This window comes from Phyllostomus hastatus, unplaced genomic scaffold (genome assembly GCF_019186645.2).
Source record: "Phyllostomus hastatus isolate PE091 unplaced genomic scaffold, TTU_PhHast_1.1 phas_scaffold_39, whole genome shotgun sequence".
Lineage (NCBI taxonomy): Eukaryota > Metazoa > Chordata > Mammalia > Chiroptera > Phyllostomidae > Phyllostomus > Phyllostomus hastatus.
Genome location: NW_025334028.1, coordinates 18,219,415 through 18,232,178, shown reverse-complemented (window position 1 = coordinate 18,232,178; position 12,764 = coordinate 18,219,415). Strand labels below are relative to the sequence as shown.

Sequence of the window (12,764 nt, the reverse complement as noted above, 5' to 3'; positions counted from 1 at the left end):
GTGACTAGGTACCAAAAGAAATCTGGATGAGAGATCATCCAGGGGCAGTATGAAGAACGGGAAGAGATGAAAGCTGAGTGTGAGACTGGCAACATTTAAGTAGAGTCCCATCTTCCTGTTAAAACAGTTACTTTAGTCCTATAGTTACAAACTTTGTTCACTCTGAGAGTCTTCCTACATTCTGCAGATCAGAAAACTGAGGATCAAAGAGGTTATTAAGTGACTTTATTTAAAGCTATTCATCTACAGAAGTGAATGAAAACTCGTTTGCAGACTGACCCTAAATTGTTCCATCCTAACACCATTCAAATGCTCCTTGTAGTACTATGTCCTCCTTCCGTTTCTGCCTTGTGAATCTTCAGAGGAAAAGAAGTTGAAGATCCTTTCTTCAATAATTGTCTGATGACATTAAATACTTCTGTTGTTAATTCTGCATATACCATCAAAACTAAAATGTTTTATTTTCCAAGATAACCTTCCTACAATACAGTTCATTAATGAGACCCTAAATTTACAATCCACAACACATGCTTCCCAAGTAATCTGGAAAACAAGGAAATGCCCAGTTCTATAGTTATGAATAGCAAATGGCAATAACATACAGAAAATGTTTATGAACCACTTTGAGAGGAAAACAGCTGTAGCTATTCTCTGTAGTCCTTTTAAAATCTTAGATGGTTGAAAATGGGTTTCACCAATTAATTCTATTATATACCCCAGAACATGTTTTCATAATTACACTTAGGAAAAGCAAAATGTTAGAGATTTCTTTGTCATACCTGCTTGGTTTGGCCGCTGCCAGCTTGGTGACCTGACACTGCTGGTGGAGCCCACAGGCTTGAAGGCAGTGGCAGTTGTGAGACTGGCCACCCCTGGTCTGGAGAATGCTGGGCTTTCCGGCCTCTCAGGCACACGCTGTGCTGAAGCTACTGATGAAGCAAATGGCTGAGAAGGCTCCTGGGTATTGCTGGAAAGAAAATAAAACATTTTTGGTGAAATGGTGGCAAGCTAACTTAGCAATGATTGTTTCTTTTTTCAATCTATTCAATCTCTAAGGAAAACAAAAATAATAATCAATTAACTGATATTAAAAAAACCTTCTAAAACCATAATCAGGACTGCCTCTCTTTAAAACAAAACAAAACAAAACAAAACAGAAAGTAAGTTTCATTTGTTCAACACTTTGGAAATTCTCTTTAAAATGTCTTCAATGAGAAATTAGGCTACTGAAAAACTAATACAGCCAACCCTTTTAAACAATAAACTGTCTTCTTGTTCCTCTCTATAAACACTTAATCATCAGATTAAAATGATCCATTATTAAAGAATACCTGAAAATCTCTATAAAATGGCACAGATGTTTCTTTCCCCTTTCCCACATTCTTCTGGTATTTTATGAACTAACTTTCTCTGACATCTCATGAGTCACTCTTCATTCAAAGACTCAGTTACTAATTCATTTAATAAATATTTAAGCACCTACTATCTGCCAGACATTGTGCTATACACTGGCCACACAGTGGTAAACAAGGAACACCACCCCCAGGCTATAGAACATGCACTGTTCTGTTCTGTGCTCACAATACAAGAAAACAAGAGACAAGACCAGCATTGTCCATTTCCCATCAGAGATACTTGCTCAACAGGAGGCCTTATCAGTGCTGGCTCTAGTTTCATTTAGATCATACTTTTTTCACCCAGTTGTTTGTTATTTATGATTACATATCATTTCCAAAATTTTTTTAAGATAGCTCAAATTATAAAATACGCACAATGGAATGATACAACACTATGACAGTTTCTCTCAAATGAAGTATAATAATAATAATAGTTATTATAACAGCAGCAATAATTATAAATCCTACTAGCTTTTCAATAAAGATTGAGGTACTGGTTATAGATAATACTATGCAGAAAAACTAAATTTCCTCAATATCTGAAAGCAACAGCTGGAACAACAGACTAACAAAGAGAGGATACTATATTAATGACTTTAATGAAATAAATACACTTAAATATACCTTTTAGGTTGAGAGTATTTCAAGGAAAAGAAATTTCAAATTCAATCACATCCACTATACTAATAAGTAAACAAGAATACCTAATTTCCCCAATGCCTCTTGAATCCTGGATAACACCTAACTAAGCAGGCATGAGGCAACCTATCCTGCAAAAGGCCCACTTGCGAGATTGGCCTTTGACTGGCATTTTGGGAACTTGGCTCATAAACAGTTCCCTACAGTCATGTAAAACTTTCTCTTAAAGATAAGAGTTACTCACTGCCTCAACTATATAAACAATGTTATTTACGCTAAATACTTGCTTTCCTTTTGTGAGTCTGGAATTTCAGTATGAACTAGGTATAGCGTGCCTACATAACGAGCCTCAATAAAAATCTTGTCTTAGGTACTTGGTTTCTAATGAGCTGCTCTGGCAGACAACACTTGGCCCATGTGTTAGCTCTCATCACTGTAGGAATCAAGCATGTCTTGCTAGACTTCACTGGGAGAGGGCTTTTGGAAACAGGAGTCTCATTTCTTCCAGGCTTGATCCCACATGCCTTTCCTCTTGTTGATTTTTCTTTGTATTCTTCCACTGGAATAAATCTTAATCATGTATACAACTACATCCTGAGTTCTATAAGTCCTCCAGTGAATCAGCAAACCTGGGGGTGGTCTTAGGGCACCTCCAACAATGAACACTTTTGAAAAATCATACACACCAGAGCTACTTTAACTTTTTTGAAATATTGTTATCTCAAATTCAAGTATGATAGAGTCACACCACCCTCTTTTATCATTTCTAATCAGTTTAATGAAAAGCTAAAACAGGCTTGATGTTAAACATACCATACAATGAAAAATTTAAGCACTCTAATAATTTTTATAATAAACAAAAAGTGAAAGATTGCTTACTTAATGGAAATGCTGGACACAATTACCAATATAGATGACAGCAAATAATATTAAAGGAAACAGTTTCAGCATTATAGTAAAATGGATATGAGCACCTTTTAAAAGCTTTGTGAGGGACAAATTTTACTCCTCTAAGCCTCAGTCACTAAACTTAAAGTGGGGATAATACTTGGCTTATAAGCATTCCATGAGTCTTAAATAATTATGTACAAAGTGCTTAACATACTCTAAGGCATGGAATATGAAGTTAATATATAAAAGGATAATTAATATATTCAAATAAAATATTTTCAAAATTTTAGACAATAAAATTTTTGAAAGTAATACATAAGTACAGGTTACTTTATTTTATTTATCATTATTATTTTTTATCCTCACCTGATTAGATTATTGATTTTTTAAGAGAGAAGGAAATGGAGGGAGAGAGTTAGGGAGAGAAACACTAATGTGGGAGAGAAACATAGATTGGCTGCCTCTCCTAGGTGCCCCTACTGGGAATTGTTCTTACATGGGCCCAGACCTGGGACCAAACCCACAATCCAGGCATGTGCCTTGACTGTGGGAATCAAACCCATGACCTTTGAGTTTACGGGATTACACTCCAACTAACTGAGCCACACTGGCCAGGACAATACAGGTCTTTTTAATTTTAGGGTTAATTACTCATGTAGATTTGAAAAAAAATAACTAATAATCATACAATCACAGTTCTGAGAAGAAAATGTATGAGTAAGCAATACTAGAAATTCCAGATGAAAGAAAAAATATAATATGGAAACAAAAACAGAACCCAAATCATCATTTAATATTTAATAAGCTGAAAGAATTAAAATTTAATTCTAGGGGGAGTTGTCAGACAAACTTACTTAGAAGAAACGGACCAGGATGATAGGAAATCAATGCCAAGCCTAATGAAATTTGGTTGAGAGAACTAGTAATGTTGGCCCAGGATACAAAAAAAATTCAGGAGAAGCGTGAAAAGCAATCCCCAAATATGTGATAGTGAATTCACTCAACATGGATACATTGTTTGCCTAATGTTGAGTTGAATCTACAGTGAGAGAGATTTGGTTCAATAAAAGGAAGTACTTCCTAATATGAAAAACTGTCAACAGGGGGAAAAAATCTGTTTCCTAACAACACCTTTCACGAGAGATCTGCCTCCAGAAGGTACTCAATCAGAGGATGAAGATGCAGTAGAATGAATTTAACCATTTAGAGGGTGGAGGGCTAAGTTATACTTCTGCATGACATTCAACACCTTGTAAGATGTAGCTACAATCTCCCTGTCCAATCATATCTCCTACTACTTTGCTATACAAACTATATTCTGGCCATGCCTCCTCTCTGTCCACAGTTCTCCATCTTTTTCCAGGCTGTACACAGAAGACACCTCTCCCCACTCTCCACCTGCGCTGGTCCAAATCATATCCATAAGTAGTAGTAGTAATAATACTACCTATCATGTACTGTGTCCCACGCTATGCAATTAATGGATTCATTTAATCACACAATCTTCTAAAAGAAGACACTCCTTCCTTCAGCTCATGGCACAGATTAACTGCATGGCATATAGTTACATTTCACTTTGTAATAACCAGGGTTTTCAAAAAAATTAGTAGTAACGTTTTTATGTATCTTATCTCCTCCACTATATTATAAACTAAGGTTTGGGCCTTTACTATGATGTTGGGAATATTACTTAACCCTATTTAAGGTTCTTCATTTGTAAAATGAGATGAAAATGTTACTTTTATTCAAAGGTTATTATTAGAAATAAAATGCAACAAAGTAATAAACATACAGTACTTACCATAGTGCTAAGCACATGGCATACACTCAAGAAATGACACATCCTGTAATACCTAGCAACAAGTACATTTACTAAATAAAAACCCCTCATCTGTACTAATGATTTTGCTTCTAAAAGTGGTTTGTGATAGTTTTGTTTCAGGATTTTGAGAACAGATACAAGCTAGTTTCCTCAACTCAATTTTAAATAGCAGACAATATTTCTTAAAATACCCATTTAATAATTATCTCATAACCCCCAAAATGTTTTCATTTTTTGTTTCTTTTGTATATAGTCTTGTATATATTTTTTCCCAAAAGTCCTAAAATGTTTAAATTTCAAAGGGTGTTCAAATAAAAAGCAAGAAAGATGTTCCATTAAATTCAGGATTGATCAGTAGAGTTCAATATTCTCAGGGGACCTCTATTTACTGAAAACATTTAATGTAGTAATGCAAGAATATTGGTTTTCTCTAGACAATCACATATCTAAATATATGAGGCCTAGATATCTAAAAATCTGTTTTTTTCTAATTTTTAACTATTAGCTATTATTAAAGAAAATACATAAACTTTAGGTACCATGTACTAAATATTAAAGAATAAATAAAGTCATTAGCCATATTATTTTATGCTTGACAATAAAATGTTATCAATAAATATTAACAGCAAAATATTTTAAATTAATGACTAAATTATTAATATAATGACATAACTACTTAGATTCATACCTTATTTCTAAAATAATGACTCATAATTTTTTTCTAAGTTTAAAGTGTTTAAGATATACCTAAATTATGAACAAAACTGAAATGCTTTCTAAAAGACCCTAATGAGGAAACCAGAATAAATCCGTAAATACCCTTGAGTCATGCCACAGAAACTAAATATCAAATAAGGTAATTTTCACTAGCTTGCCAAATAAACACATGGAAATAAAATGTTAAACTAATATTATTTCCATTTCAAGAATTCCAAAGTTTTTGGTTTTTATTTCAAAAACTGAAAATGGAGGAAAATATAATAATGAAGCAAAGATTTATTTAAAAAATGGAGCTAATGAGGAAAAACAGAAAAAGGAAGAGAAGTTTACTTTCAGTGTCAGCAACCTGACTTATCTAGAGTTTACATTCCTCTCCCACATTTGTTTAACTGTTATAACAAATTTCTGCTGCAGATTGAGAACAGTTGGAAATTTTAGGTCTATTTTCAAAGAAAAACTGAAGAATGTTCTTAAGGTGACTTTTATTCTAATTACATATTCAGATTTTTTTAAAGCTAATTGTACAGCATATGTTTAATTATCAAGGTTTAAATTAAACAACTTGTAGCTAAAGTCTTGTAAAAAAGTGATGTACTAATATACAGACTCTCATGTGGTAGGAAAGGAATATTTCTGGAAGGGTCATAATTATAACCAACTTTTTACTTTATAGAATTCTCTGTCAGAACTCTATAAAAGAACTAGGACATATAAGGGAGTCATGAGTCTCCTTCCTTCCAGAAATCTGTTTACAATTTTTGTGTGTGTGTTTTCCTAAGCAAAATTCCTTCATTTACTATCCTAACCTATTTTATTTTTTTAAAGATTGTATTGATTTATAGAGAGAGGGGAAGGGAAGGAGAAAAAGGAGAGAAACATCATTGTGTGGTTGCCTCTTGTGTGCCCCCAACTGGGGACCTGTCCTGCAACCCAGGCATGTGCCCTGACTGGGAACTGAACTGGCAACCTTTTGGTCTGCAGGCCTGCACTCAACCTACTGAGCTACACCAACCAGGGCTAATTTTTTAAAATATATTTTATTGATTATGCTATTACAGTTGTCCCATTTCCCATCTTTGCCCTCCTCCATCTAGTACCCCCATTCCCTCCAGCAATCCCCCCTGTAATTCATGTTCATGGGTCATGCATTTAAGTTTGTTGGCTTCTCCATTTCCTATGCTGTTCTTAACATCTATCTGTCTATTTAATATCTACGAATTTGTACTTCTTAATCCCTGCACCTTTTCCCCCATTTTATTCCTTCCCCCTCCCAACTGATAATGCTCCAAATGATCTCCATATCAATGATCGTGTTCCTGTTATGTTCATTTGCTTAGTTTGTAATTCAATTATTGATAGCTGTGGATTTATTGCCATTTTAATGTTCATTGTTTTGATCTTTTTCTTAAATAAGTCCCTTTAGCATTTCATACAATAATGGCATGGTGATGATGAACTCTCTGAGTTTTACTTTATCTGCCCTTCAATTCTAAATGATAGCTTTGTTGGATAGAGTGATCTGGTTGTATGTCCTTGCTTTTCATCACTTTTAATACTTCCTGCCAGTCCCTTCTAGCCTACAAAGTTTTTTTGAGAAATCTGTTGACAGTTTTATGGAAATTCCTTTGTAGGTTACTCTCTGCTTTTCTCTTGCTGCTTTTAAAATTCCCTCTTTATATTTAACCTTTGGCATTTTAATCATGAGGTGTCTTGGCGTGGTCCTCTTTAGGTCCATCTTGTTTGGGACTACACTTCTTGCACTTGTATGTCTATTTCCTTCACCAAATTAGGGAAGTTTTCTTTCATTATTTTGCCAAAAAGTTTTCAATTTGTAGGTCTTCCTCTTTTTCTTCTGGCATCCCTATGATATGGACATTGGTACATTTAAAGATGTCCCAGAGGTTCCTAAGTCTATCCTCATTTTTTAAAATTCTTTTTTCTTCTTGCTGTTCTGATTGAATACTTTTTCCCTCCTTGTGTTCCAAATCATTGATTTGATTCTCAGCTTCATCCACTCCATTGTTGGTTCCCTATAAATTTTTCTTATTTCACTTAATGCAACCTTGATTGCTGCCTGTGTCTTTTTTATACTGTTGAAGTACCCAATGAGTTCCTGGAGCATCCTAATAACCAGTGTTTTGAACTGTCCATCTGATAGGCTGCTTATCTCCATTTAATTTAGTTCTTTTTCTGGAGTTTTGTTCTGTTCTTCGTTTGGGCCATACTTCTTTGTCTCCTCATTTTGACAGCCTCCCTGTGTTTGTTTCTGTGTATTAGGTAGAGCTGCTTTGGTTCCATTTAGTAGCATGGCCTGTCTGGATAAATGTGGCTTCTTTAAATCTTTGGCTGTTTGACTTCCACACACCTCAATTTTCTGACAATTCTGGGTGATATTCGTTTTGCAGTCTAATTATATTTTATGCTATAGTTGTGCACAGAGGCAAGGCATGTTTACCTATGCCTCCACCCTGCCTGGAAGCCCTAAATTCTTTAACTTAGACTTTTTGTACCAAAATTCAAAATGTTATATATACTATCATGGCAAGAAACAGATTTGATTATTATACTATGCTTTATTATAATTTTAAAGATTACTGTGATACAAAAGCAAAAATCCAAGATAAAACATCTCTGACACTATCCCAACTGCTCTTTTTGGTACCCTTCTCACTGAGTTAGCAAGGTCCCCTCAGGGTATCCGCATTCCCGTTTTCCAGAATGCCAACTAGCTTACCTGGTAGAGACCACTGCCATTTCTCAAATATCTAAATATATTTAGATTGTGCCAGTTGCTATTAATAAAAACTAGTGACAATAACTACTAACATTTAGTCAGTCCATAACTGCAGACACACCTTTTATTTGTAAACAAGAAGTTTATTTAAGTAGCAAGATGCTTGACTTGAAGGGTAAAGTATTTAGGACTTATTTATTTTAGAGTGCTTCATCCCTGCTGAAAGATAATAGATTGCCCTATATGTAATAGCTGTGTACAAAAAAGTTATAGAACTGTTCTTACTTTTACAATAAATGAAAAGCACTGAAATTCTCCAATTGAACAAAGTATGCAAGAATTTTTATGTTGTTCTTTTCTTGTTAAACAGTGAGAGCAAAATAACTTACTGGAATACAAAGATAACTGAATGCCACAAATAGAGAAGTGTTTTCACAGAGCCAGTATTTTTCCTCATCCCATCACCATTTGTTCTCCATCAAAACATGCCACTGACCATTTAGTTTTTAAAAAATGTACTAGGAGCTTTTATGGGAAGATTATTCCAAGTATGGTCTGTAACCTGTCACTGTACACAGGCTTAGCCCTGACAATGAAAGATGTCTGCTCCTTTAATACTCCTAATTCCACAAAGATAGAGCAATTTTGGATATTTTTCTTTCCTTTAATTTTTTATTTATTCATTTTAGAGATAGATGAAGGGAAAAAGAGAAAGAGAAACATATATTTGTTGTTCCACTTATTTATGAATTCATTGGTTTCTTCTTGTATGTGCCCTGACTGAGGATCAAACCCATAACCCTGACATATTAGGACAACGCTCTAACCAACTGAGCTACCTGGTCAGGGCCAGATATTTTTTCTTAAAGCAAAATGTAAAACAATCTTTCTTTTTGTTTAAACACCTCCCTGTGTTTATAAAGTTACCTGGAATTACAATTAAGTATATTGAAAACCTGAATAACTGTGGGTAGGATATAAACATATGATCAATACAGTGCCTATATCATATCAGGCTTTTATTAACTACAGTCACAGTTCTACACTCTCCCATTAATTTCATGTTCTGTAAGAAATCATTTCATACAAGTACTTTATTAAGATTACACCTTTAATAATGAACACTTGGGATATATTTATTTTTTATATTATGCTTAATAATTTTTGCTGTAAGTTTAGAAGAAAAATTAATTTTTGTATTTCAGTATTTCCCAGAAGAGCCTTCATATTTGAGAATTATAGAAGCCAGACAAAACCAATTATTTTATTATTCTTTATCTTTTTTTTTCAAAAGGTATAAAGTTGTATCTTACTAAACATTCAACTATTCTAATATAGCTACATCCATGCAATAAGAGACTGGGTTCTACTATAATTTAAATACTTGCACAATTACTCATAATTTCATATCAAACACCACGTGTGCTAATAAAATATGTCACAAAGGGTTAAAAGGCAAGTTAATCATACAAAATAACATGCTTATACATTAGCATTGCATTGAAATCATAGTGAATTTAAAGCCAGACATAAATCAGCTCTAGGATTTTCACATCTGGCCTGTTAATATGGTGGTTAAGTGTTACAGAAAGCAGAAGCTTTTATGGCAAATCACTGCTGTGAAATCTGCTCCCATGGTACCTTGTTCTCTTAACCTGGATAGAGCCAGTTGATTTCCTCGAGGATTGGAGATACGAAAAAGCTAAAGGCTTGGAAACAGGGCTGATGCAAAGCGCATCCAGGAGAGAGTGATACTTTTCAGGACTGGAGAGCCTAGTGAGCATTTAGAGAGAGTTTTTAGTTGAAAAATCACTCTACCAGTAGCAGAGAGTAGTTTTAACAGTCTGTAATTAGAAACATTTCCAGGCAAGGCAGAGACAGATACAGATAGAACTAAGGAATAGCAGAAAGAAGATAAAAAGAAGGGCTAAGAGTCTAGTATACCATTTTACTCATTAATATAGAATTGATTAAATTTTCATCAAAATATAACAATACAATGTTTTAAAAAGCATGTGGAGCTATAAAAGACTACTAGAAATTATGTATAAACAAAAACCCACAAAAATGAAAATGTTTTATTCTTTTATTGGGATGGAGTGCCACAAAAAATAGCCTTTAGATTACCCTCAAATATAATCAGTTTGTGGGAGAAGATAAAACTAATAGAAACTTAAAAATAGCTATTTACATCTGGTTCTGTTCCAGATATAAAAAATACAAATTATAAAACCCCAAGAGTCAATAGGCACACAACATGCAATAATCCACACAACTGAGAAGTACCATAGACAAATGGCAGTAAAAAGATAAAAGGATGATTTAAGCAAAGTCAGTATTAAACATTGTGGAATATATCTACAACTAGACAAAATGTCCACAACATGATTAAGATCTCATAACAGAGCTGTCACTGTTTCAAGCGGGTATGTTTACTTTGAGGTGATGAGTAAGGCAGGGAAGAGTGCTGGCATCACATCAGACACACATGGTTCACGCAGTTCTACCTGGTTTTTGCAGCAATCACAGCAGCCACACTAGCTGCTGCGCTGCTTACAACTGCAGCACTGTATCTGGCAGGAGAAGAGGAGGTAGAAAAATTTTGAAAAACTTCCAAAGAACTTGTCACCACATTCTTTGTGGAGCTGCTTAAATTGATATGTAGGGAAAAGAAAAACAGAGAAGAGGAACAAAAAAGAAAGTGAGAAGAGAAAATATAATAAAGGTCAGACAGCAACCATCAGACATTACACAGGTGTGACATGTCAGAAATGTAATCAGAGTTCAGGCCATTTATTTACTTTTGCTATGATTTTTTTTCAGAAATTAAAATTTGATATATTATAATCCTCCATAAAACTTGTTTTTGAAGTACAAAACTTTTGAATGTATTTAAGTTTACTGTGTCTAATCCTATTTAAAATTAAACCAACATCACATAACATATATTTGAAGACTGATTTGTCAACAACTGAGGAGAAAATAAACCTAAACATGAAGTTTCTATAAGCAGAGAAAGAAGAAAGGTAATTCTGATTTTTCCAAAATGTCTCTATATAAAGGGTTTCCCTTGGAGATGATATACTCTGACAGCCTGACATTTTAATGAGGTTTGTATGTTCAGGGTAAGTGGGTACAACCAACTGCCTATTCAGAAGCAGCACTACATAATAATATGAACAAGAAGTAATTGTTAAAAATTTTGAGAGTAAAGCTATTTGGGAAGGGCAAGCACCTTCGTAAAAGAAAAAGTAGTTACAGTGAATATGACTAAAACAGCACCTTCTGTGCTGATGCTCTACGATTCTATTTCAGTTTGTTCTGTAAAAATTAAAAATGCTGGTATGAAATTTTATCTTCAGAACTCTTATTATTGGAAATAATAATTATTTTCCTTTGTTCTTTCAGGAAAGGCCAAACACCTGGATAAAAATTATCATTCCATCATTAGGACTGTAATGATTTCCTAATTGGGTTATCAAATTAGAATCGAGAATTTCTTTTTTATTAAGTAAAAAGAAAGTCTGAAATGCACAGGATAAAAACCTGCAGTGTCTCTTCATAATTTATGGTGACAAGTTATTAATAAACATTCCCACTGTACTGTGATCATTTTTCTCAAAATTTGTGACACTGTCTACTTCCAACACAACATAATTATGTGCCAAACTCATCCCAGGTTAATGAGAGGTCAGCTGTTGAAAACTGTGAGGAGGACGTAAGTCTCTACTGCCTGTCAGAAGCATTTGATTATACCTTGTTCCATTGGCTATAACTTTATAAACCACTAGAAGTCAAACTAAAGAAATGGTGGCAAGCCATTCAAAGAAGAGGTTATAAAGATTTGTTTAACTTCAGGTATAAATTTTTGGCAAGTCTATAATTTAACTGCACTGTATGGTCATGTTTTAACAACTGCTGTGAATGGCTAGGAAAGACAGACTGGGGACTGGGAAGAGAAATGAAAGATGCTATCAGTGGCAGAGTGGAGTAACATGGGTGTTATGCCAAGTAGAAGAATAAAGTCACCAAGTGATTCAACTTCGAGTTTTTCAATTACTCTGCATCTTTGAGGCAAAGGCTCTACAACATTTGGGGAAATAATGGTGAATAATAACAAGAAACTTCAGTCTATAAAAACATCAGATAAAAGATAAATCAGCTAAATTATTCTTTTCTTTTAAAGAAAAAAACTAATGAATTTCTTTTATCATACTGTATCACAATAATAATATTAAAGGACTTAGCATCAGCAGAGTCTAGCAAAATCTCATAAGAAGAATTAACCTGATACCTTTGGATTATGTCTTGGTATCTGGAGCATATGATCTCTATCGCTCCTTTTTTAGAGGTGAATACTTAAACTTATGGCAAACTCAAGGGAGTTGACTTTCCAAATCATAGTGAATCAATAAAAGGCACGGATTTCCTGACTCTCCATTAGAATGTGGAATCTAAACAAAAAGTGAAAAATAGAAATGCAGTGTAAAGCAGTGTTCCAACGCTGAGCACCAAGCTTTCTGTCTATGTATTAGTGATGTAAGTTCTGTAATCTATGATC

General features: G+C 34.1%; 1 protein-coding gene across 6 annotated transcripts in view; it reads right to left on the bottom strand.

The window, feature by feature from the left end:
- Window positions 1–12,764, bottom strand: part of PDLIM5 (PDZ and LIM domain 5) — a 209,258-nt gene that overhangs the window by 41,576 nt on the left and 154,918 nt on the right. For all 6 annotated transcript variants that reach the window (XM_045820066.1, XM_045820067.1, XM_045820068.1 and 3 more), the window contains one exon: window positions 780–967. In XM_045820066.1, the coding sequence (XP_045676022.1) occupies window positions 780–967 (188 nt within the window). The remainder of the gene's footprint in view (window positions 1–779; window positions 968–12,764) is intronic.